This window comes from Canis lupus, chromosome 15 (genome assembly GCF_011100685.1).
Source record: "Canis lupus familiaris isolate Mischka breed German Shepherd chromosome 15, alternate assembly UU_Cfam_GSD_1.0, whole genome shotgun sequence".
In the NCBI taxonomy this organism is placed as follows: Eukaryota; Metazoa; Chordata; class Mammalia; order Carnivora; family Canidae; genus Canis; species Canis lupus.
Genome location: NC_049236.1, coordinates 24,702,519 through 24,728,307, shown reverse-complemented (window position 1 = coordinate 24,728,307; position 25,789 = coordinate 24,702,519). Strand labels below are relative to the sequence as shown.

Here is a 25,789-nt window from a genome sequence, read left to right as displayed (position 1 = left end):
TAATTTCCCCAACATTACACTAGCTATACAAAATACCCGATCGTTCACTGGCTGCAAACTTAATATCACAACCCAAAGCAAAAAATTATTCTTCTATCCTTAAAGTCCATATCTCACAAGGTGTGTATTTTTTTAAGGGCACAGACTATTTCCTCATGTAACTGACATTAAAACACATATTAAGCACTTTTTATGTCTGCCTGGTTCCTGGGTGTTTCTTTCCTTTAAATGTGGATTTTCCCCTCTGGAAAACATGGAAAATCCTTTCAAAATCTGGAAGAAAATGCAAATGATCTCCTGTACCAACTAATTTTACTATATATACACACCTATACCATTCCTCTGTCAATAGAAGTTTTTAAGTCAGTAAATGTCAAAAAGTGATATGTAGCAAATATCAAGGGTCTCAAATACTGAACGGGAAACAAGGGTCAGATTACAGTGTCCTATTGATATACTAACTCAGGAATGTAGGTCAATCCTTTTAAAATATTTTCATGAGTTCTTATTTTATTAATGTATGCTTCAACAATGGAAAAATTGACTGTGGTATTCTGTTGTTAGCTATAATTTTATTGTTTATTTAAAATATAGAGCAACGTTTTTCAAATATTTACATAACAAATACAAATGTTTAGATGAGCAAAATTAGCAATAGGTTCCACAAACAGATACATCTAATACCTTGCTTCAACTGAAATCATTGCTGCTTCTTCAGGGCAATAATAGCATAACATCTGGGAGATTTCACAGGATCAAACAACTTCACAAGTGCAGCCCATGCAGTATCTTCCTGCAAATTGATAAGTGATTTAAATATATAGCAACTTGTTGAAGAGAAGAATGAGATGAGTCAGACTATATATTGTAAAATAACAACACAAAAAATAAACAACATAAAAGAAAATTATTCTTTGTTGAATGAAATGAACACTTACAATTTCACCTACAGGAAATTACGGTTCAGAAATAAAGACACACATACATAATGAACTATAAGGTTACTCTTTGTTGTAACTGTGAAAAGTGGTCAAAAACAACTGGATATTACTTAAATTATTACATGATGGAAGATTATTCAGCTTTTGTAATATATCTAATGAGATGAGAAAATTCTGAATAAAATAAATGAAATTAGATGAAAAACTGTACTTCTCATTTGATTCCAATTTTAATTAAAGTAGACATAATGTACTCATACATATATGTGCAGCATACATATATTAGAGAAAGGCACTAGAAAATATACCAAACATTTAAAATAATGCTGAAAGATGGAATTATTGTTATTTAAAATTTTTTATATTCTTCATTTAAAATTCTCTAAATGTTACCCTTATAAAAATATTATTTAAAATGATACTATTTAAACAATATTTAAAGTATTAACAAACTAAAGTATTAACAAATTAATATTTGTAAGATTTCTGTCACTTCATTACCAATCTATTAAGTAAATATCAAGGGTCTTAAATACTGATCAGGAAACAAGGGTCAGATTATAGTGTCCTATAGATATACTAACTCAGGAATGTAGGTCAATTTATTTATTTATATCATTTACTTATTTTATTTAGGTCAATGGAAATTGTTTTGAAAAGGGAAACAGCGAGTACCTAGTAAAACATGCCTGATTCTGTCACCTATAAACTTGGAAACCTAAGATTTCCAGTGATTCTGAGATGACTGATAGCTTAAGAAAGTACACAAGTATTCAAATATTTAAAAATTCCCGTTTTCCTTAAAAATACAAATTAGTACAAAAGCAAACTTTTATTAAAATCCACCTGTTCCAAATAGTCTGTTGAAAAGAGAAGTAAAATTACCCCCTCTGATAAAACAAAATTGTTAAAATAAAGGCATCATGGTAGAAACATAAGGCCTAACCCATATATGGGTTTAATTTAAACACTTCACATAACTCTTTTGACCACAGCTCAGAGTAAAATCTGCAAAAAAAACATTTTCCCTAAAGATAACCAAGAAAACAATTTTGGGGGGCAATCAACATAGATAAAACAAGACTGTGAAAAAAAAACAAAAGGAATTTTCACTGATCAGTAAGTAATTTTTATACTGCAGAATGCATATGTCCAAAATCCAACAGTGACATAAAAGGTAAATTCTTATAAAATGAAACACACATATACTTTAATGTCTGGCCTTTATTAATTTTAGCTATACAATATATCATATACGACGGCTGTGTTTACTGCCTACTGTATAGTAATTACCATACAATTAAAAGAATATAAACTTTTATTATAGCAGCTTTGCTGAAAACATCTGTTGTACATATGTTTACATTTAAAAGAAGATAGAATGAATATTTAAACTTGGTAAATGTAATAAGAAACTTATCCTAGATATAAGCAGATCCATTTACTGGATAATGAAGATACTTGTTATATATATTTTAAATAACATAATTTACCTGCTCCTTCAGGTAGCAAAGTCGATCTAGAAGAATCAATGTCTCTATACAAGGAGCCAGAACAACTTTCAACTAAAAGAAAGAATAAAATAGAATGATAGAACTTAAAAAAAAAAAAAAAAAGACTAGGTTAACACTTATGTTTAAGAAAATGTATCTACAGAAATTTATATAAGGCCAAATCTCCAGTACCAATTGTACATCTTCAGAAAATGAATACTGCAGAGATCAAAAGTTTTTCTTTAATGATAATAGGAAAAGAATGTCCTTTGAATGACTTTGAGTTAGAATCCAAAGGCAGTCACACATATGTGATAGAGACCTTTCAAAGGTACTAAGAGTGAAATTCATTAAAAGGAATGCTTGTGAAATAACTGCATTGAGACCAATATGTGTTCAAAGAACTCTGAAATTTCTTTCTGTACGTTTATGATACACTTTAAGAGAAATCTACCATGTGTTCTCTTTATTACATTACTGACACCTAATATAGTTTTGAAATAGGAAATGATCCAAAAGGATTTTTCTGCAGTAAGAGAAAAACAACATAGATTGGTTGGTCCCACAATAAAATTTAACAGAACCCTAGCAACATACCCAATTTAATATGTTTAATTCTGAGATTTACCATATTAAAAGCTTCCAGCTCGTTCATTCTAGGCTTATACTTCTCGTAGTAGTCCATTATAACTTTTTCTGGCAGCTTCAAGATAAAATAACAAAAACAAAAAGTTTAACAACAGTTAAAAAAAAGCTTTTCCTTATCAAACATACCCTAAAGTAAAATCAATATAACAAGTTAAAACAACTTCAATGTCTGAAGAACTCTAAAGATATGCATGAAGCAAGTCAATGCAACTAAGTTCTTTTGTTAGTATCTTCTGCACCTAGTTTATTTAGCATATCATCAATAAAACCAGCAGTAGCATCTTATTAATATTGTTTGACTTCAGCAAGTAAATGAAATACCTACTTTCACTTGTTTCTATGCTTGAGGTATATAGTAGGAATTCAATTAATATTTTTTGAGTAAAATTAAGACTTATAATCATATATCTAAACTATATATTCTGGAGAACAATTTTCAAAAGCAACAAGAACACAATAAGGACACATGTTCATACTTAACATAGTTTCCTCTAACATCCACTGAACAAATCCATCAGCAAGCACTACTTTCTGATTTTTCTCAAAAACATGGGCTGCCTATATAGTGCACTGAACCCGTGTGCTTTGCAGGCCACTTTTTAGAACACATATGCTTCTGTTCACACCAGCTAACTTTATGTTTGCTGAGTCAACTGTATTTGTTTCTCAGCTTGCTATGGCAGTTACATCATTGTAATGATATAAATAAATATTACACAACTAATGAAGTATTAATGCAAAAGTAGAAGTTGTTTCTGTAAAATGGATGCCTTTGTGAAAGGCCTGATAAAGGAAAGCCATCAGAAGAAATTGCTATCAAATTACATGTGGTCAAAACCAATGGAAGACTGGATAAAAAGAGTAAAAAAAAAAAAAAAAAAAAAAAAAAAAAGGCTGAAAGGATTTATATTCAGATTTTTTTTTGCAAATGTCTAAATGAATTTATTATTTTTTCAAAGCCCTTATTCTTTTTTATACTGCACAAAATTTCTTTTGAATTTAAAAAGTACAAAGAGGTAACAGTGAAAAAGTAAGGTTTTTGTCTCATTCAACTTCTAGTGAAGCCTTCCTGAAAAGATTTCCCCCTTGGTACAGAACACAAGCCGACTATACCTCCTTTCCCAATCCTTTTTAAAATTCTGCCCATCTTTGAATCAAATGAGTACCTCCTGACACAATTTTTTGCAGTAGCGTATACTGGATTGGATCCAGGCCTGAACCTCAAGCCAGCAAAAATTCTCATCTTACAAAATTGTGTGTGTGTTTGAATCATAGCCTTTATTTAGTCTTTACTTCTTCTCCTGCCATCTGAGAAGAATACAAGTCAGAATTCATAATCTTTTTTCAATCCTACTTTACCACTACACTGCTTCCTATAAACATGGTTTTTCAGTTTGATTCCAGGGGTTCTCCAATATTTTGTTTCTTTTATGCCAATCTGAGAAGCATTACCCTGGTCATCAGTTGCATTTGTTCCAAACTAGGAATGGTAGATTTGGCTCCTCATGATATTCCAACTTAGAGAACTGTGTTCTGTTGGTTTTGTTGGTGATCTGTAACCCTGGGAATTTTCTCTCGGTATCTTTCTGCATCCATCTTTACCTTCATTCTGCTTCATAATGTATATGGTTTGGGATTTAACACATTTTCCAATTTAGTCAAAGAAGGAGTTTGTGTTTTGGTTATTTATTATTTATTTATTTATTTATCTATGAATGAGAGAGAGAGAGAGAGAGAGAGAGAGAGGGGCAGAGACACAGGAGGAGGGAGAAGCAGGCTCCATGCCGGGAGCCTGACGCAGGACTCGATCCCGGACTCCAGGATCGCGCCCTGGGTCAAAGGCAAGTGCCAAACCACTGAGCCACCCAGGGATTCCCCAGTGTTTTGGTTTCTATTTGTTGCTTTTCTGTGATCCTAAAGAAAAAAGGTAAGAACATCATCTTAACTCTTCCATTTAAAAAATAATGGAAGTCTGTTGTTTAAGTGAATCAAAGCTGGATACTATAGACTGCGTTAGAAGTATGCCTGATGCAAAAAATTAAGAGAACTCCAAAGAGTGATACTACGATGCAAGGCTGTGTGCAAAAGACCACCACAACAAATGGCCTTGTATTTACACCAAAAGTTTGGTGAGTACAAGTATATTAATATGTTTTTAAGTGAAAAATTCAATGTTTAAGATATGATTACATTTTGATCAATTTTTAAATATGATTTACATATTTATTTGAGAGACAGTGAGAGTGAAAGAGATCAAATAGGGAGAAGAAGAAGCCGCTGAGCAGAGAGCCCAATGTGGGGCTCGATCCCAGGACCCTGAGATCATGAACTAAGCTGAAGCAGGATATTTAACCAACTGAACCACCCAGGTGCCTCTTACTCAGTTTTTGCAATGAAACACTCAACTACTAGCTTCACTGCATTAGATCACAGAGATTATGTGGAGAATTTAAAAAGACATTATCTCATTTAATCCTAACAGCAATCTGTAACATACATATATTCACAGTCTCATTTTATAGATGACACTATTGAACGTTAAAGTCAGGGAGCACATAGGCAGAACCAATATTCTATAGATAAGGGAAGGCATCAGAATTGAGTCACTGCCTGGTGTAGATCATACTCAGGCAAGAACGTGCATAGAAAATTATAAATTGAATTGCACATTGAATGGCAGTTGAGAGTACTGATAATGAACTCCATTTCTCCCTGCTCCAGAAAAAGAGACTAATATGAGTTAAGTTGTGTAACAGAGCCCTAGCTCAGAGGGCTGTGTTTTGGGCTCATGGAGATATCCAATCCTAAATGGAATCTGGGGTGAGAGGCAGTAAACAAGCAGTCATGTTCATGTTCAGGTGCTTCAGATTTTTTTCTCCACTTTTTTGTAATTTTTTGACAGATATTTTAACTCCAATACAACTTGTGTGTTAGACAATGTATGTCTTACTATGCAACACATTTCATATGCTTGACCAACTTCATCCTGTCTGCAAAAGTTTCAAGAGTCAAAGTTCTGAATACAAGCATCTCATTGTTAATGCTTCAGTAAGATTCATCGTTCCTTGAATTTCTTCTGCCTTTATTTCAAACCTCAATTCTTCAGTTTCCTTTAGAAGTACATTTATTTTGTTTCTTGGCAAGCATGGATTTTCTCCTTATTCTTCCTTATTTGCCTGATGACTGCTAGTTTTGGAAAAATGCTAAATAAGCATTCTTCTTGTGCTCAATGTCTGCTAATAGGTTATATAAATATGACAAAAAGAAGCATGTAGTCTAGAGTTAGTCTGGATTGGAGTTCTTCCTCCACAATTTCCTAGATTTTGGCCCTAAGAAATCCACTTAACCTATGTTTCAATTTCCTTGCCCATAAAATGAGTTTAACAGTACTCATTTCATAAGATTATCCTTAGTATTAAGATGATATAAACAAGCTTTTGGCAAAGTCGGCCACAAAGCATTGGTTCTATCAACAGTATCATTTCTTATATTGGTTCTTTTTTTTTTGAAATAAACATATTTTAAAAGTTTTAAATTTATGGAAATTTTAAGATAACATTGAGAGTTCCCATATACCCTATACCACATTTCTCCTATTATTAACACCTTACAATGTGGTTATTTGTTATAATTAATGACGTCAATATTGATACACTATTGTTAGCTAAAGTCCGTATTTTATTCAGAATTCATTAGTTTTTACCTAATGTCTTTTTAGTTCCACAATTCTATCCAGGATATCACATCATTTAGTCCTACTGGTTGTGACAGTTTCTGACTGTCCTGTTTTTAATGACCTTGAGAGTTTTAAGCAATACTTGTCAGACATTTTGTAGAATATTCCTTCACTTGGATTTGCAGATGTTTTCCTCATAAATACTCTGAGGCAAAGGGTTTTTGAGAGGAAGACCACAGAAATAGAGTGCCATGTTCTTGACCTATCAGGGGTATCTGTTAATATAACTTATCATTGATGTTGACATTGACTAGCTGGCTAAGATGGTGTTTGTCAAGTTTTTCCCTCTAAAGTTCTTTTATCCACTTTTCATACTGTACAGTTTGTGAAGAAGTCACTACATATAGCCTACATTTAGGGAGTGAGGAGTAATACTTCATCTCCTTGAGGGTGGAGTATCTAAATAATCTGAAATTCCTCTCCATGGGAGATTTCTCCCTCCCTTCCTTTGTTAAAGTTGTCTTTTTAAAGATCTATATAAGGGGCCCCAGGTAACAAACTTGAACGGTACTGCAATTTCATAGAAAGTAAGCTGGATGAGAGATACATAGTTGTTTAGAGATCCTCCCACATCATACACGATCAAAGATGCGTTGGTAATTGACTCAGTTCTCATCATTAAATGATGAGCCTGAGGCTGCTGACATACCCTTGACTGGTCATAATTGGCTTAAGAGCTAAGGTAGGAGGATGTAGAGATGAGGCCTATTAGTTGATCTACACAGGGAGCTGGGAAGACAAAGCCCGTGGCAATGAGGCTTATAGTCTAATAGTCTTAGATTAACAAAGAAAGTCATCCATACTATTACTCAAAAGATTATTGTCACTGAATCTTCTGGAGTATATAATACAAAGGTGACTTAGTTTGATTCTTACTTTTATAAATGATATAATTATGTAAGTAACTAATATTCACAAGCTTAAAATTTATGGACAATAAAATAAATTTTCATAAAAATAAGGCAAAATGTAGTACATAAAGTTCTTTCCATATTGTCTAATATATACATGTTCAATAACTAGGTAATAGAAATAAAATTTGAATTTTCTACTATATGAAGAGATTTTACATATGAATTAATAAGTTCAGCTCATAGTTATTCTAAAAATTATTGATATATTATGTAATTATTATATATTCTTTCATTTGAATTAAGTCATTTGTACATTTTATACATGTCAATAATTCTAATAATCTAAAATAACCTAACATTAAAACCAATGTTTCCTTCTATATTAAAAGCATCATTAAGAACTAAGATAATTAAGTAGCTCTTTTTCTTCCATAAATAAACAAACAAATGGCATAATACATTTTCCTATTCTTTCAGTGATTATATCACATCTTCCGCTACTTCCTAGAGCTATTCATGGTCAGGGAGACATTTCTGTACCTAAGGCTTCTCTGTGGTTAGCTGGGTGAAAAAAGATAATTTTTATAGGCAATGTCACTATTCTTAAATAGAGTTAGTCTTATATCATGTAAGAATGTTCTCTATAATGGAAATGTCCCTTTACTTTTTTACGCTTGTTATTAAAATGTTATTTGGCATGGTTTTTTGCCATGCCAAATGGTTTTGCATATAATATTGACATAACGTTTTTTTTTATAAATTTATTTTTTATTGGTGTTCAATTTACTAACATATAGAATAACACCCAGTGCTCATCCCATTCAGTGCCCACCTCAGTGCCCGTCACCCAGTCACCTCCACCCCCGGCCCACCTCCCCTTCCACCACCCCTAGTTCGTTTCCCAGAGTTAGGAGTCTCTCATGTTCTGTCTCTCTTTCTGATATTTCCCACTCATTTTTTCTCCTTTCCCTTTCATTCTCTTTCACTATTTTTTATATTCCCCAAATGAATGAGACCATATAATGTTTTGACATAACGTTTTTGATCTCAATTTAAAGAAGTGTAATTGTTAACTCTTGTTTTGTTCTTTTCCCAAATGTAATTGCTACAAATCCATACAATCACAAATTACAGGAAACTTTATTATTAACAGTATGCTCATTTTTAAGGGTAATGTGAGGTGGTTTATAATATGAAGCATAAAAACCTATCAACAGTAGGGCCATTAAAGAAAGGATGAAGTCTCAAAAGTATACTTTCAAAGGAGAAAAATATGATGCCAAAATCACCTAGCTAAGGACAGTTGCTGGAATCAAGCATAAATAAATATTTGACCCTCCGGATAGCTAAGGAAAAAAGAAATAAGCTGAGTGTTCTTTGAAGGAAATCGTCCTATCATGAAAAATCAAATTATTATGTAGATTGTTATATAACAGAACCTAGATGATATGAAAAAGTTTTGAAATATTGTCTTTATTGAATGTCCAAAAATATCCTCATACCAAATACATTAACATTCTGAATGCCTCTAAAACCTAAGCCCCATTTTAGTGTGTTTCTGCCCAATCCCTATTTAGGGAAACAGTCTTGGGTTGCCACTTATGTAAAAATCTTCCTGCAGTTACAGTTTCCCCTTTTCTCTCTCACCTTATTGGATTTAGGGTATTTGTTTATAAAAATTCTATCCAAACAGCTGTGAAAGAAATCAAATGAATTAATTAGGTCCTCTTTTTCTGGGTCAGAGGTGCTGTTCAGTGAAGGGAAGTGATGTACAATGTTTGTTGCAGGTGGGGAGCTGAGTCATGAATAAACAATTTATCAATAAGCAAAAATCTGGAGAGAAATATTATCTAGAATGAAGAGTGAGATAGCTGTGAGTTCAGAGCTCTCATTAACAAAATACATTCTGAGGAGACTAGGCCGTACATCTCTTTCTTGGTTTTTGTGAAGTCAAGAGATCTCAGTTTTTCTTATAAGTATATGTATTCCTGGAATAGCCTCTCATGAATTATTTAGAAAACCTGAGTAAGTCATTATTTCTTGAAATCAAATGACCATGTATCTTCCTTCTTAAACCATACCACAGCAAACAATTTAATCATAATTCTGATAATACATCACTAGAGGGGTGAACTACTGTAGGCAAAGGGTTGTAAATAGGACAATATAGTTCTTTAATGATGTGATTTGATATAAAGATTTATGACAACATAGATAGATCCTGAGGGTATTATACTAAATGAAATAAGTTAGACTAAGAAAAATACCATGGTGATTTTACTCATATGTGGAATCTAAAAAAAGATGAATAAACAAAAAGCAGAATCAGACCTATAAAATACAGAGAACAAACTGAAGGTTTCCAGAGGGGAAGGGGATAAGAGATGGGCAAAATGCGTAAAGGGAAGTGGGAGATATAAGCTTCCAGTTATGGCATGAAGTCAGTGGAATAAAAGGCACAACATGAGGGATGTACTCTGTGGTATCATGATAGTGTTGTACAGTCACAGACGGTAGCTATACTTGTGGGGAGCACAGCATAACATATAAAGAAGCTGAATTGCTATGTTGTACACCCTACCTTGTCACCTTGTCTGCTTAGTGAACCCCTATATATCCTTCACATATCCTTTGTGAAATCTTCACAGGCAGAGTGAGTCACTCCTTTCTCTATGCTTTCATCCTACTTTATATATGTGTCTATTATTGTAGATTCATGGTATAATTACTTGTTTTCTATTTAAATGGGTTATCTCTTAATTATCTCTGTAGCCCCAGAGTTTATACTGTTCTTGACACATGGGAGATTTTTCAAAATAGGTGTTTGTTGATGAATAACCAAATGGCTTTGCTCTCAAAAGTTTTCCTTTCACTGTTCCCTTTTGGAAACATCTAAGAGTATTTTTCTAAATTATCCTTTACTGCTCTTTCCTATTTTGCAAGATGGTGGGTAAAAAAACTAAGAAGAAACCTGAAACCAAGAAGGCTGATCCTAGTGGCAAGATTAAGAAATAAGAATGGTAACCTCAAGGCTAAAGCACTAAAGGCAAAGTCCCATTACAGCTGAAATCCTGTCGTAGCTAGAGGAACTGGCAGATATTCCTGATTCCCAGAAGGCCATAAACAAGAGGAAGTATTCAAAACTAACTCCTGGGTTGAGAAGAAAAAGAAGGAGAAGGCTCTTGGTACTGTCACAAAACCAGCTGGTGGTAATAAGAATGGTAGTACCGGAGTGGTTAAACTTTGCAAAACGCCTAGGTATTATCCAACTGAAGATGTGCTGTGAAAACTAATGAGCCATAGCAAAAAACCTATCAGGAAGCATTGAGAAAATTGTGAGCTAGCATCATTCCTGGGACCATTTTGATCATCCTCACTGGGCAACACAGACGCAAGAGGGTGGTTTTCCTGTAGCAAATGAGCAGTGGCTTGCTACTTGTGACGAGATCTCTGGTCTTAACTGAGTTCCTCTGTGTAGAACACACAGAAATTTGTCACTGCCACCTCCACCAAAATTGAGATCAGCAGGATGAAAATCCCAAAAGATCTCACTGATGCTTACTTCAAGAAGAAGCTGTGTAAACCCAGACATGAGGAAGGCAATGAGAAGGAGAAACATGAGACCACACAGCAGTGCAAGGTTGATCAGAAAGCTGTAGACTCGCCAATTCTGCCAAAAATCAAAGCTGTTCCTCAGCTTCAGGGTGATCTCCACTCGGTTTTCTCTCACAAAATGGAGTTTATCCTCACAAAATGATGTTCTAAATTTCTTACAAAGAACTTTACTAAATAACTGATCCATTAAAAAATAAATATATTATCCCTTACTTCCATTAAGGTTTTTAGCTTAGTAGTTTTCAACTCTATTCAACACTACAGAATCCCCAACAAATCACCAGTTTTATGGTCTTATTTTACTTAATATCTGAAATTAACTTCAATTATTTGAGTATTCATTCTATGTGTATAATACACAAGTTCTAGAAAATAAGCTTTTCTTTCCCTCTTCTTAAAAACAAATACTCCAGCTCATTCTTTGTCTAGCAAATAAGACCAGGTCTGATGCTTTTAAAATCTGAAGGATATGAGCATGTTTGCAATTGTGCATTTGTGTGCATGCATTATAAGCTAGGAGAAAGAGACAGAAAAGCAGAAAAGTAATTATCAACTGACAAAAGAAGGCAAAATGCTATGGACCATGAAGAAATCCTGAAAACTTAAAGACAATTTTGAGGTTTTCTGAAATTGGTGAGATATCAAAGTTTGGGACAGAAGATATAGTTTGAAAATACCTAATCTTTTTTTTTTTTTTTTAACATTTAGGTAAAGCTAATCATTAGGATGTTAATATTTTAGACATTTTTCAGGTGCTATTAAACGTTTTACAAAAAAGTAGCTGAACATTACAAGAATTTTACTGAAATGTTTCATTCTAAGAAATTCATTCATTATAAACATGATAGCTCCTGATACAAGGTGGTTGATGTACTGCCACAATTTATTGTTTCAGAATCTAAACACTGCTTAAATAGACATACTTTATATTGGACTGAAACAATATTGTCTATAAGTAGTTAGAGCTACGCAAACACGAAAGATTAAGGAGGGGATTGTTTTGATAAAAAGTCTTCAAAACAGAAGAATGGAATCATTGCTTCTTCCCCACTTTCTTTCTCCATGTTTCTTGGTGTAATATATAAAGTGGCATTTAAAAAAATATATGGAGTTTATAATGGAAATGTTAGATGATTGCAAATTGAATCACTAAGATGACAAATGTTTGAAGACAGTGACCTCACTGGGGGTGGAGAGTGGGAACACTGCACCACAGGGAATTTTTGGCAATGTCTGGAGACTTCTTTTTTAATTAATAATTTTTTTATACTACTAGGGTGTTACTGCTGACATTTAGAGGATAGAGATCAGGGATGTTGCTAAACATCCTTCAATGAACAGGGCAGCCCCCGACAACAAAGACTTACCCAAATGTCAACAGTGCTGCCAAATCCTGCTCTAAGAGAAAATGTCCAATGCTGTCTTTTACAACTGACAATAGGAATTATGGACTAAGCTTTTAAGCTGTGTATAAGCCACTTATATATCTAGTACATGGAGCTCTGGTCCCCTTTTGGAATGATAATTTGGGAATATTTTTCTGTTTACTCCCATATATTTAACATGATTCCTTGTAACTAAAAATACATCCAGAGCACATTAAGAGATTTTCTAGACACTTTACTTAACATAGTTTTGAATATGAAGATGTGCTTTAAAAGATTAGAAACCCATCAACACATTAACCACACTTCCAATTATATAAGCTTAACAATAAATGATCACAAATTTAGTCAAAGATCTTTTAAGTATTGTGGTATATTTAACATTTTAAACTTAGATGGTTTTGATACTTTTCAGTGCCTAGAATCTCATGTGAAAATTAATTCCATTTTTAAAATGAAACCATACAGGGGTGCCTAGGTGGCTCAGTGATTGATCCCAGGGTCCTGGGATCGAGTCCCACATCAGAGTTCCCACAGGGAGCCTGCTTCCCCCCTCTGCCTATGTCGCTGCCTCTCTCTGTGTCTCTCATAAATAAATAAAATCTTTAAAAAATAAAATAAAATGAAATTAAGTGAAACCATACACAAATCTCCTTTTATTGAGCTTGTTAAAACTTTAATTTGAGCAGTGATATTTCATGATGTGGGAGAAAAATAATAGGAATTTGTATTGGATTGAAAACATAACATTGGTTTATGCTCTAACCACTCCGATCTGGCAGAAAAAAATTCTTCAATTCCTCTTGTTTAAAATTAAAATAAACCCCCTACTCCCAAAACAGGTACACATCTATTTCCTTCCTTTCATCAGTACATCCTTTTAAATATTTATGTTATGTTGTTCTGTACGTTTCACCCCAAAAGTCTTCCAGTTTGGGTTTCTGTTCCTTTTTGTCTTTTTATTCATTTTGTCTGACATACTTGTTCTTAATGAGCTTAAATATTATTATGAGAAAATCAGTAGGACACTATTATTGCCTGTATTAACTAGTACAAGGAATAATTTAAGACTGATTTTACATGGTGATACATATCTACATTAGTCTGTTTTTCTTTTCTATTTCATTTCACTTCTCAGTATAATGATGGTTAACAGTTGAGGTTTTGATGTTAGCTGAATCTGTGCTCATGTTCCACTTCTACTTGGTAGCTCTCTCTGACCCTGGGAAAATGACTTGTCTTTTTCAACACCTCTCTTCCTAGATCATTACACTGGAATAAGGATAGTATTTACCATAAGAGTTTTTATGAAAAGTAAATGAGAAGATGTGATATTCTTAGCATAATAACTACCACACAGCAAGTGCTTAGTAACTATTAGCTATTATTAATATTCCTATTGGGGTGGCTGGGTGGTTCAGTTGGTTAAGCACCTGACTCTTGATTTTGGCTTGGGTCATAATCTCAGGGTCATGAGATCAAGCCCTGCATCAGGTTCCACATTCAGTGTGGACTCTGCTCCAAATTCTCTCTCTCCTCTCTCTATCTGGCCTTCTCCTCAGTAGCAGATGCTTGTGCTCTCTCTCTCTCTCTCTCTCAAAAAAAAAAAAAATTCCTATCAATAATATAATAACATAATAAAGGACATTTACTACGGTTACTATTAAAAACAAACCTGGGAAGAGAAAGCTAACAGGAAGGGTAAGTAACATTGTTTTTCTGGGTTTCTGCTGTTTAGATTTTGGCAAAGGATAATATATTTTTAGTTTAAGTAAATACCTAGCTCTTTATCTGTAAAATAATGCCAGACATTCTTGACATTACTGCAAGACATGAAATTGAGATATGGAATAAAGATATCCACTAAATGAGACTGATTGCAAGGAAAGCCAGTCTGATTTAGTTAAAATGTTTTTTTAAAAACCTAGAAATAAAATAACTAGGATAAAAGTTGTCTATTCTCATTCATTTATGAAGACTAGAAGGATCTTCATTTGGTGACTAAATAAAAATACTGACAAGAGTCATATCAGTCATGTTATTACTGATAGCACATATATAAAAATCAGAATAATAAAAACCACACATAAAATATAATATTATTAGCCATAACATTAATATAATATCATAATATATAATATCTATAATAAACAATAAAAACTATATATGAAAACTACAGGAACTAATATTATTTTCTTTCTACTTACTATGTAAAAAAGTGCTAGGTATTTTATGTACATTACTTCATTTAATCTCAAATCATGAGAGTTAGAAATACTTTTGAATAGCCATTTTATACAGAATAAACCTGATTAATAACAGTCTAATAGCTTTAAATAATAAAGCACCTGGGGAATAAATGAACAACTGGTACCATAAATAATACCCTCTAGCTTTGATACAATAATTATACCTGTGTTACTTTTTCAAGAAATCCATTTCATTCCTCTAAAACCAACTATTTTATTCTTTATTTCAATTTATAATCAATTCAAAATACCAGAGTGGGGCACCTGGGTGGCTCAGTCAGATAAGTGTCTGACTCTTGATTTTGGTTCAGGTCATAATCCCAGTGTTATGAGATGGAGCGTCATGTGGGGGTCTACTCTGGGCATGGAGCCTGTTAAGATTCTCTCTATCCCTCTCCTCCTGCCTCCCCTTCCCCAAAAACAAAAACAAAACAAAACAAAACAAAAAAAACGCCACCTCCAAAACAACAAACAAAAAAACACCCAAATACCAGAGTGATCCAAGTTCAATTTAATATTCTAGTATCTCTGAATTGATAATTTTTTTCTCAGTGTTAGAACTTTTTGAATTTAAGTTTTTAATTTGACTGTATAACTTAAGTTATACAGTCTTTAAATGGAGTTTATTGTCTCACTGCTCTTGCTTTACTTATAATCCCCATTTGTTCTATTATCTTGCTTTTTAACTGTTTTGATTTCAGAACTGGTACATGATACCTGAATAAACTTAAAAGAGGAAACTGTCTAGAGATGTATGCTAGCAAACCACTCACATTGACAGGAAAGGTGAACTTGGAATAAAGATAATGGAGGTATGGTCTCAATAGAATTAGATATTTTTCTACTATATATTACATGTTTTCACATTTGAAAAATAGAAGGTAAATTATTTTGTATCATCTCAATTCATTACACCATAGAATTTGTTTTTCTTCCATAAAAATAACAAATATACACTGACCTTGGACTCATCTAATCCAAGCTTCTTAAGAGACTTTCGGACATAGTCCAGAAAGGAAGAGGATTTGGAATAAATTTTACCAACGTGCCGATCACTGCAAAAAAAAGCGAATCACTTTTTAATTTTTCCGATTTAAATTATAGATGGCATTAAATTCAATCATGAAATACTTTTAAATACCTTCTGTGTATATGGCACACGCTTCAGATTTGACAAAAATGTAGTAATATTTTTGTAAACACTTTTAAGTTATACATTTGAAGTGTTTAAGATCTGCTTCTGAGTATTCCTTCAACATACAGCAGTAGAAAACAATATTATGAAGATAATACTATGAGAAAGAACTTGTAAATTAACAATATTAAAAAAATTTTTTTAAAGGGATCTATAGGTCTTTGTAAAGTTTCCATTATGCTGCAAATCACATTTAATTTTACTGGCAACATTACAGTGCATATTTCACTGCAACACCTGCTAATGGTGGCGATAATTCAACAGCTATGCAAAGAGAACTCCTTCAGTGCCAGCCATTAAAGCACCATATGCTGAGTTGGGTCTGACTTGATCTCATTTATGCCCTGCAGATTTTCAGCACAGTTTAAACAAAATATCATGAGGTGGTTTTGAATTTAAATAATGAAATGCTAGACTATCACATCATACAATTTTGATTGCAACTGAGGTAAAATATAAAAAGAGGAAAAAAACTTCACCAATTTCAAGTTATCAAAAACAATTAAGTGCTCACTTAATGGTTAAGCACTACTTTCCCACTATAATCCAGAATTCAGTTTCCTCTATTCATTGTTTCAGACTATTCTCCACATTTACTTCTTGGTGCCTTTGCTCATTCAATCACTTCCAAATGGATTATAAAGTTCTCCACTCTCTAGCTCAAACTAGAAGCCATCCTATATGAACAAGCTCAAATTATATATTTTTTGGCACCATGACTAGCAACATTCCTTTCTAATTATGAATTTCTATAGCCTATATCCTTCTTCCACCCATTTATTTCATCACTGCTTTGAAATAATAGTTGTTTGAATAGGAATAGGTTCCAGGAAACAGAAATTATATCTAAGTTTTTACATAATTCTCAGATCCTACACATATGTATCTTCTGCATAACAGACATAATAGATATATACATCTTATCTACTATAGGTGGTGAAAATAGAAGCAGTAAGACCAATTAGACAGTTATTACAATAATCTAGAGGAGAGGTTTAGACCAGGGTAATAACCCTGAGGATGGTGAGAAGTGATAGAATTTGAGATATGTTCTGATGGTAGAGACTACAAAATCGTTGGACTGTATCTAGGCAGTGTGAGAAAGAGAGACGTCAATGTTGTCTCCAAGATTTCTAGCCCAAGCAACAGGAAGAATAAAATTGTTACTAACTGGGCTACAGTTTGGGATCTATCAGCATACAGATGGTATTTAAAGTCATGAGATCACCCAGGTAGTAAGTATAGATTTTTTTTTAAAAAGCACTCCAACAATTAGTTTTGAAAGAAACAGAATCAGCAAAATAAGCCAAAAGAGACGAGAACGGGAAAAAAGTATTTTGTGAAAGACTTTGCTTACAATATGAGAGAAAAAGGACTTTCACTTGAGAGGCAAATTGTGTGAAATACTGAAGGCAGGCCAAGTAAGATAGTTGAGAATATACCATGGGATTTAGAAACATGGGTCATTAGTGCCCCTGAAAGGGTGGTTTGATGGAGTAATGGAATTCAAGAGAAAAAGGGAAAGAAATTGGCAGCATTTTCAAGGAGTTTTCTAGTAAAAAACAGAACAGATAAAAAGATAGTTGAAGGGGAATACGGGGTCCCAAAAGGATTTTCAGAAACTATGCTCTTAAGCACTATGGTACATCGTTTCATTAAATAACACTGAACACTGGCCATCGAGGAACTCTACTAGGTGGGAGAGGAGAAGACACAAACAACTAATTGTACTATCAGGTTTGATTAGAGCAGTAAATCACAAAGATTAAGTCCTATGAGACAAGAGTAGAGTAGAGGGTGAGAAGGAGAAAAGAAAAAGATCACAGAGATGTTTTCTAAACTGGATTTTAAAAAGTGCCTAGATTTTAATTGCCAGAAGCTGTGGAAGGAAAGGGTGGCAGAAACGGAGAGGATATTCCACGTAGAAGGAGGAGCTCCAAGGAAGCATACCAGATATAAAATTAATCGCACGGGAAACAATAAATAATCCAGTGTGCCAAGACAGTGTGCAAGCTACCTGAGGTGCAGAGGGTGAAAAACAGGGTAATTGATTAGGTTGCAAAGGATCTTAATGACAGATCAGAAATGGCCTTGAATGGTATAAGGATATTTTATCTTTTGAGTATAAAGAGGAATTATCAAACATTTTGAAGTTAGAAAAGTGACATGACTATTTCTAAAAGATAAATGATGGAACTTCAAGAACAAATTAAAAGGGGGCCCTCTGTCAGAATAAAGCATGGTCAGCATGCTAAAAAAGGAATTGGTATTCTTTCTTTTAATAAAAGTGAATGCAGTAGATCTAATTAAAATTCTACTCAAGTGAATCCAACACCACCCACATGCTTTTCTGAAAATACAATTCCAAGAACATGATTTACATGTAGCATTCTCCAAAGAGTTAAGATTAGTGCAGTAAATTTTAGGAAAATGTGAAGTAGATGTACACCAAATAAATGAAAACAAACATATGCAGGACAGAAAGTGACAAAATCCAGTTTCTCCATCACTACAAAATACTTATAAAATTAATTCTTTTATGCTTTTTTTATGCTAATACATATTGAAAGACTTGAGATCCACAACATAAAATTTCGCTGAAAATAGTGACTGGTTAAGGGAACTCCAAAAATCTTCCAACTACTCTTAAATTTAAAAGACACAGGCTTCCTAACTTCGATGGTCACATATTATGGATTAAGTAATTAGTTTTCATTTTTTGAGCCAGTTTTTGTGATCTGGTTTATAACTTTTCTATTTCATTATGGCAAAATCACAATAAAAAACTAGGTAATACATAATTATAGATATCAAAAATTATTTATTGTACTGCTGTATACCATACTCATTATGAGAGAGAATAACTGTGAGTAAAGTGTATCTGTTTCCCCTGTTCCCTAAGTGTTTGAATAAATTTTTATATCATAAAATTTTCTTTGACATTTTATTCTCCTTGGAAACTTTCCAGATAAGTACTAATTATAAAAGGAAAATTTTCTATAAATTACTGAGTTCGAATATAAATGTTAAATGTTCAATCATAACTAAAATTAATAGAGTAAAATGCTACAATTAAGTCCATGAAAAAGTTTACTTCCTAATTTTAGGCTATAAACAATTACACTTAAATTTTAAAATAATGTTTCAGATATTCTAAAAGTGTGTATCACTTGTACATTATTTTAGTTAACAAGAAAATAATAAAAATGAGAAAGAAATAAGTAGATAATCTTATTTTCCATCTTAAGTATTAATCCTTTTTTTCCCAAAAAAGTTGAGGTATAATTGACATATAATATTATATTACTTTCAGGTATACAACACAACGACTTGATTTTTGTATACACTGTGAAATGATCAAGTCTAGTTAAAATGCACCATATGTAGTCACAAAAACATTTTTTTTTTCTGGTGATGATAACTTTTAAGATGTACTCTCTTAACAACTTTCAAATATTCAGTATAGTATTGACAAACGTCATCATGCTGTATATTATATCCCCATGATTTACTTATTTTATAACTGAAAGCTTGTATCTTTTGACCCTCTTTACTCATTTTGGCCACTCCCTACCCTCCTCTTCTCTGGCAACCACCAATGTGTTCTGTGTATCTGCAAACTTGGTTTTTCATTTTGCTTTGTGTTGTTTTGCTTTTTTAATATTCCACATATAAGTAAAATCATGATATTTGTTTTCTCTATGTGACTTACTTCATTTACTATAATGATGCCCTCAAGGTCCATACATGTTCTTTGATATGGCTGAGTAGTATTCTATTGTATCTGTGTTTCTTTCATTCATCTATCAGTGGTCACTTAGGTTGTTTCCATGTATTGGCTATTGTAAATCATGCCACAATGAATACAAGGTTGCAGGTGTCTTTTCAAATTAATGATTTCATTTTCTTCAGATAAACGCCCAGAGATAAAATTGTTGGATCATATGGTAGTTCTATTTTTAATTTTCTGAGGAATCTCCATACCGTTTTCCACAGTGGTTGCACCAACTTACATTTCCACCAACAGTGCACAGAGTTCCCGCTTTCCCACATCCTCATCAACACTTACTAACTCCTGTCTTTTTGGTAGCACTCACTGTAACAGGTGCGAGGTGATATCTCACAGTGGCTTTGATTTGCATTTCCCTAATGACTAGTGATGTTCCACATCCTTTCATATGCCTGTTGGCCATCTGTACGTCTTCTTTGAATATTGGAAAAATGTCCACTGAGGTCTTCTACCCCATGTTTTAATTGGATTGTTTGTATTTTTGCTGTTGAGCTGTAGGAGTTTTTACATATTTTGGATATTAACCCCTTACTGGACATACGATTTGCAAACATTCAGTAGGTTGCCCTTTCATTTTGTTGATTTCTTTTTCTTTCTTTCTTTCTTTCTTTCTTTCTTTCTTTCTTTCTTTCTTTCTTTCTTTCTTTCTTTCTTACTTTCTTTCTTTTTTTTTTTTTTTTTTAGAGATTTATTTATTTATTCAGGAGAGACACAGAGAGAGACACAGAGACATAGACAGAGGGAGAAGCAGCCTCCCCATGGGGAGCCCAATGCAGCACTCGATCAATCCCAGGACCTCAGGATCATGCCCTGAGGCAAAAGCAGACGCTCAACCACTGAGCCATCCAGGTGTCCCATGTTGATCATTTCTTTTGCTGTGCAGAAGCTTTTTAGTTTCATATAGTCTCACTTGTTTATTTTGCTTTTGGAATCAGATCCAAAAATTCACTGCCAAAATCAATGTCAAGGAGTTTAATTGCCTGTATCTTCTTCTAAGAGTTTTGTGGTTTCAGGTTTACATTTAAGACTTTATTCCATTTTTGAGTTAATTTTTGTGTATGGTTTAAGATAGTAGTCTAGTTTCATTCTTTTGCATGTAGCTGTCCAGGTTTATTAAAGAGACCATCTCTTCCTTGTTATATATTCCTGTTGCCTTTGTCATAAATTAATTGGCCATATATGCATAGGTCTATTCATGGGCTCTTTATTCAGGTCAATTGTTTTTACGTGCCTGTTTTTAAGCCAACAACATCATGCTGTTTTATTATAGCTTTATTTTGATTGTTATAGCTTCATAATACAGTTGAAATCAGGGAGCATGATGCCTCCAGCTTTCTTCTTCTTTCTCAAGATGGCTTTAACTACCATTTCATACAAATTTTAGGATTATTTTTTATTTCTGTGAAAATTTCCACTGGAATTTTTATAGAGATTGCTTTTGGTAGTATGTCATTTTTACAGTATTAACTGTTCCAATCTATGGGTATGGAATATCTTCCCATTTATTTGTATATTCTTCAATTTCTTTCATCATTATTTTACAGTCTTCAGTGTACAGGTCTTTTACCTTCGTGGTTAAATTTATTCTTAGTTATACATCTTGATGCAGCTGCAAATGGGATCATTTTCTTATTTTCTCTGACAGTTTGTCATTAGTGTATAAAACCTTAACGATCTTTTGTACATTGATTTTATATTCTGCAACTTTCCTGAATTCATTTATTAGTTCTAACAGTTTTTTGGTGGAGTCTTTAGGGTTTCTCTATAAAATCATGTCATCTGTAAATAGTGAGTTTTACTTACTTCTTCCTTTCAAATTTAGGTGCCTTTTATTTATTTTTTCTTGCCTTACTTCTCTGGCTAGGAATTCTAATACTATATTGAATAAAAGTGTGAGAGCAGGCATTCTTGTCTTATTCCTGCTCTTAGAAGAAAAGCTTTATGCTTTTCACTATTGAGTATGAATATTAGATGTGAGCTTGTCATATATGGCCTTTATTACATTGAGGTCCATTTCCTCTATATCTACTTTGTTGAAAGTTTTTATCAAAAATCGATGTTTAATTTTGTCAAATGTTTTTTCTGCATCTATTGAGACAATCATATGAATTTTACATTTCATTTTGTTAATGTGGTTGACGTTAGTACCCTTACTGGATAGAGATTCCAATCAAGTTAACCTTGATTTACAATGCTAATAAAAAGATCTGTGCAATGCAAATATTAAAAATACTCCAAAAAATGTAAATTAAAAAGAAGCACGGGATAGTGTAAATACTTAAGGACCATGAATTTAGTCCTAATCCGAGTTTTTCAGGCTGTATGATTTTAGGCAAGCTTTTAACCACTTATATCTATTGTGGTTTCATTTTACATTATCCTGATGACTAATTAAGATTGAGCACCTGATCCTATGTGCATTGAGTGTCACTTTGTGAACCTACCTGTCCAGTCTTTTCACTATTTTTCTTTAACAGAGGTTAATTTTTCCACAAATTTGTAGAAATTTCTTGTGTATTTTGGCTATTAATCTTCTTCCAGTTCTAGGACTTGCAATTAGTTTCTATACTGGTCACTTATTCTAAGGCATCTTCTGAAAACAGAAGATCTTAATATTAATGTGATTGAGAGGTGCCTGGGAGGCTCATCAGTTAGGCATCTGCTTTCAGCTCAGGTCATAATTCCAGGGTCCTGGAATTGAGCCCGGGAGAGGGGAGTCTGAGGAACTGAGGAGAGGAGTCCACTTATCCCTCTCCCATTGCCTTTCCTCCTTCCTTACTTTGTGCGCTCTCTCTCAAATAAATAAAATCTTTAAAAAAACAATAATGTGATTGAATTTTCAATCTTTTAAGATTTTCAGGTTTATATTTGGTTTGAGAAATCCTTCCCCTATCTCTAGGTCATAAAACTATTCTTCAACACTATCTTCTGAAAGTACTGTACTATTGCCTTACATAGTTAAGTTTTTAATCCATTATGAATTGACTTTTGTGTTGTAAAGTAGGGGTTCAGATTCATTTAATTTTTTTGTGTGTAGTGAACAGAATAATGGTCCACCGAAGATGTCCACATTCTAATCTCAGAATCTCTGCATATATTATATTACATGGAAAGAGAAATGAATATTGCAAATTAATTAAATTTTATAATCTGCTGACTTTAAAATTGAGAATCCTGGATTATCCAAGTGAACCAAGATAATTTCAGGGATCCTTTAAAGTGGAAGAGGGAAATAGAAAGGATATCAGAATTACAGAAAGATTTAAAGATCCTATGCTGCAGGATTTGAAGACTGAGGAATGAACTATGAGCTAGAGCCAGAATATATAGGGTGCCTCTAAAAGTTGTCAAAGGTAAGGAAATGGATTATCCCTTGGAGTCCCCACAAGAAATGAAGTCCTGAAGATATCTGATTATCGCATAGTGAAACCCATTTTGGGCTTCTGACCTCCAGCGGGCTAGATAGTAAATTTATGTGGTTTTAATCCACTAAATTTGTAGTAATATGTTACAGCATCAATGGAAACCAATACATTGTATAGCTGTATAAGTATTGTTCTAGCACTATTTAATGACTACTCCCTCTTTTCTCTAATGATCAAAACCCGTATGACAAAAGGTTTGTTCTGCACTATTAGTTCCACTAGCCAATATGACAATCATCTGAATCATTATAGTTTAAAAAAAATGCTGTTATTTGGTGAGACAAGTCTCTCAACTTTGTTTTTCTTCTTCAGTAATGTCTTGGCTTTACTTGCTAATAATGTAGCTTTCTCATGTATATTTTGAAACAACTTACAAATTCCATAATACAAACACTAATACACTTTAGAGATATTCATTAAATGTACTGAAGTGCAACAATCCAGCAATCACTTTGTGAAGAGCTGGTATTTTTTACAATATTAAATCTTTTTATCCATGAACATATCATATTTGTCCATTTATTTAAGAGTTCCTTCTCAACTAGTAACATTCAAAAAAAGGCTCCTATGTTCCAAAAGCGTATCAGTTTTTAAGAATGGCCTCAGTGGTACAAGAACTTAGCTGTCCCAATACTAAATTATCATGTTGGTTAACCCTTAACTCTGGTACCTGGTCAGGTACCCCCATAATACCTTTCTAGATTGCTCCACCAGGTTTTTTTCCTCCTGATTTCTCACCATCTCAAGTTAGCAGAGACCGAGTCTCTTAGTTACTTTTCTTGCTGTTTTTGAGGACTTTTGTCCTAACATTTAAAGGTTTATTTTTTCCCTCTTCTTATTAAGTACATTCATCAATATGCTTATCCAGTCAACTGGCATTTAAGAATGGACTAGATTACTGTAGCATAAGACAGTTTAATAGATGCAATAATAAATGTAAGAAAGTTCAGAGATCCCAAATCAATGTTATCATAGTCCTCCTCTCTAGTGTATAGTCTTCAACTATATTTTTCAGCGCATCTCACAGATTTTGAGACTGCACTAAATGCCTCTGTTATTACTATTCAGTCAAACAGCTTCTTTCAGTCCAATTGGGTATGAGGCCATTTAGTTTTGAGTTCTGGGTATATTCAGAATGACACCATTTCTAGGTTGATGACAGCCAGAATTTTTATGGAAACATGCACCATGTACCTTGTCCAAGAATAAGTGCCTAATCTCCTGTACATTTCTTAACACTAGTCACTGATCTATCAATGATAAAAGCATATGTCTCTGTCTTTTTAGGTGCCTTCTTATTCTTCTTCTAGACCAAGTGAATATATTGTTTTCTCCCTATTAGAATTATTTTGCTAGTTCTACATTCTCTTACCATTCTTTTTGTGTCCACAAACCATAAAGTTTTTAACATACACCACTAACTTATACAAAGTCCAAAGAAAATGATAACTTTTTCAAGAACAACTCAAAGGAATTAGAACATTTTATACATTTTACTGTTTAATTCTCTCTGTATTTTAAATTACACAAAATTTTGCTTTCATAGTTTTACACTATTTTTAGATTAGCTCATATTTACTCTTCCTATTACTTTAGGACTTTATTATTTTTTTTAGAGCAGTTTTAGGCTCACAGCAAAACTGAAAAGAAGATTGAGAGATTTCCTGTATGCCCCCTCTCCTACACATACATAGCCTCCCCCACTATCATCTTACACCAGATTGGTAGATTTGTAGCAATTGATGAACCTACACTGACACATCATTATCACCCAAAGTCCACAGTTAAGAGTGTACTCTTGGTGTTGTACATTCTACAGGTTTTGACAAATGTGTAATGACACATATACACCATCATGGAATCACCCAGAGTAGTTTCTTGCCTTAAAAATCCTCTATGCTTCACTTGTTCATCCTTCACCCCACCCCAAGCCCTGATATTTTTATTCTCCCTGTAGTTTTGCCTTTTCCAGAATGTCATATGATTGGAATTATAAAGGATTTTAAGATTGGCTTCTTTCACTTAGCAATATATATTTAAGTTTCTTCCATGTCTTTTCATGACTTCATAGCTTTTTTTTTTAAACTTTGAATAATGTTACACTGAATAAATGTACCACAGTTAATTTATCCATTTTCCTACTGAAAGATATCTTGGTTACATCCAAATTTGGGAAATTATGAATAAAACTGCTATTAACATCAGTGTGTAGGTTTTGTATAGACAGAACTTTTCAATACATTTGGGTAAATACCATCAAGCATGATTGCTGGATCATATAGTAAGAGTAGGTTTAGTTTTATAATAAACTACCAAACTCTTCCAAATTGGCTGTCTCATTTTGCATTCCCACCAGCAGAGAATGCAAGTTCTTTTTTTTTTTTTTTTAAGATTTTATTTATTCATAGAGACAGAGAGAGGCGGAGACACAGGCAGAGGGAGAAGCAGGCTCCATACA

At 33.3% G+C, this 25,789-nt stretch overlaps 1 protein-coding gene and 1 pseudogene across 1 annotated transcript in view; one reads left to right on the top strand and one right to left on the bottom strand.

Moving 5' to 3' along the window:
• Nucleotides 1–552: 552 nt before the first annotated feature.
• Nucleotides 553–25,789, bottom strand: part of METTL25 (methyltransferase like 25) — a 108,124-nt gene continuing 82,887 nt past the window's right edge. Inside the window, 4 exon segments of the mRNA XM_038558562.1 lie at nt 553–793; nt 2,435–2,506; nt 3,063–3,137; nt 15,883–15,976. Of these exon segments, the coding sequence (XP_038414490.1) occupies nt 701–793; nt 2,435–2,506; nt 3,063–3,137; nt 15,883–15,976 (334 nt within the window). The 3' untranslated portion in view covers nt 553–700.
• LOC119869297 lies at nt 10,616–11,437 on the top strand (annotated as a pseudogene).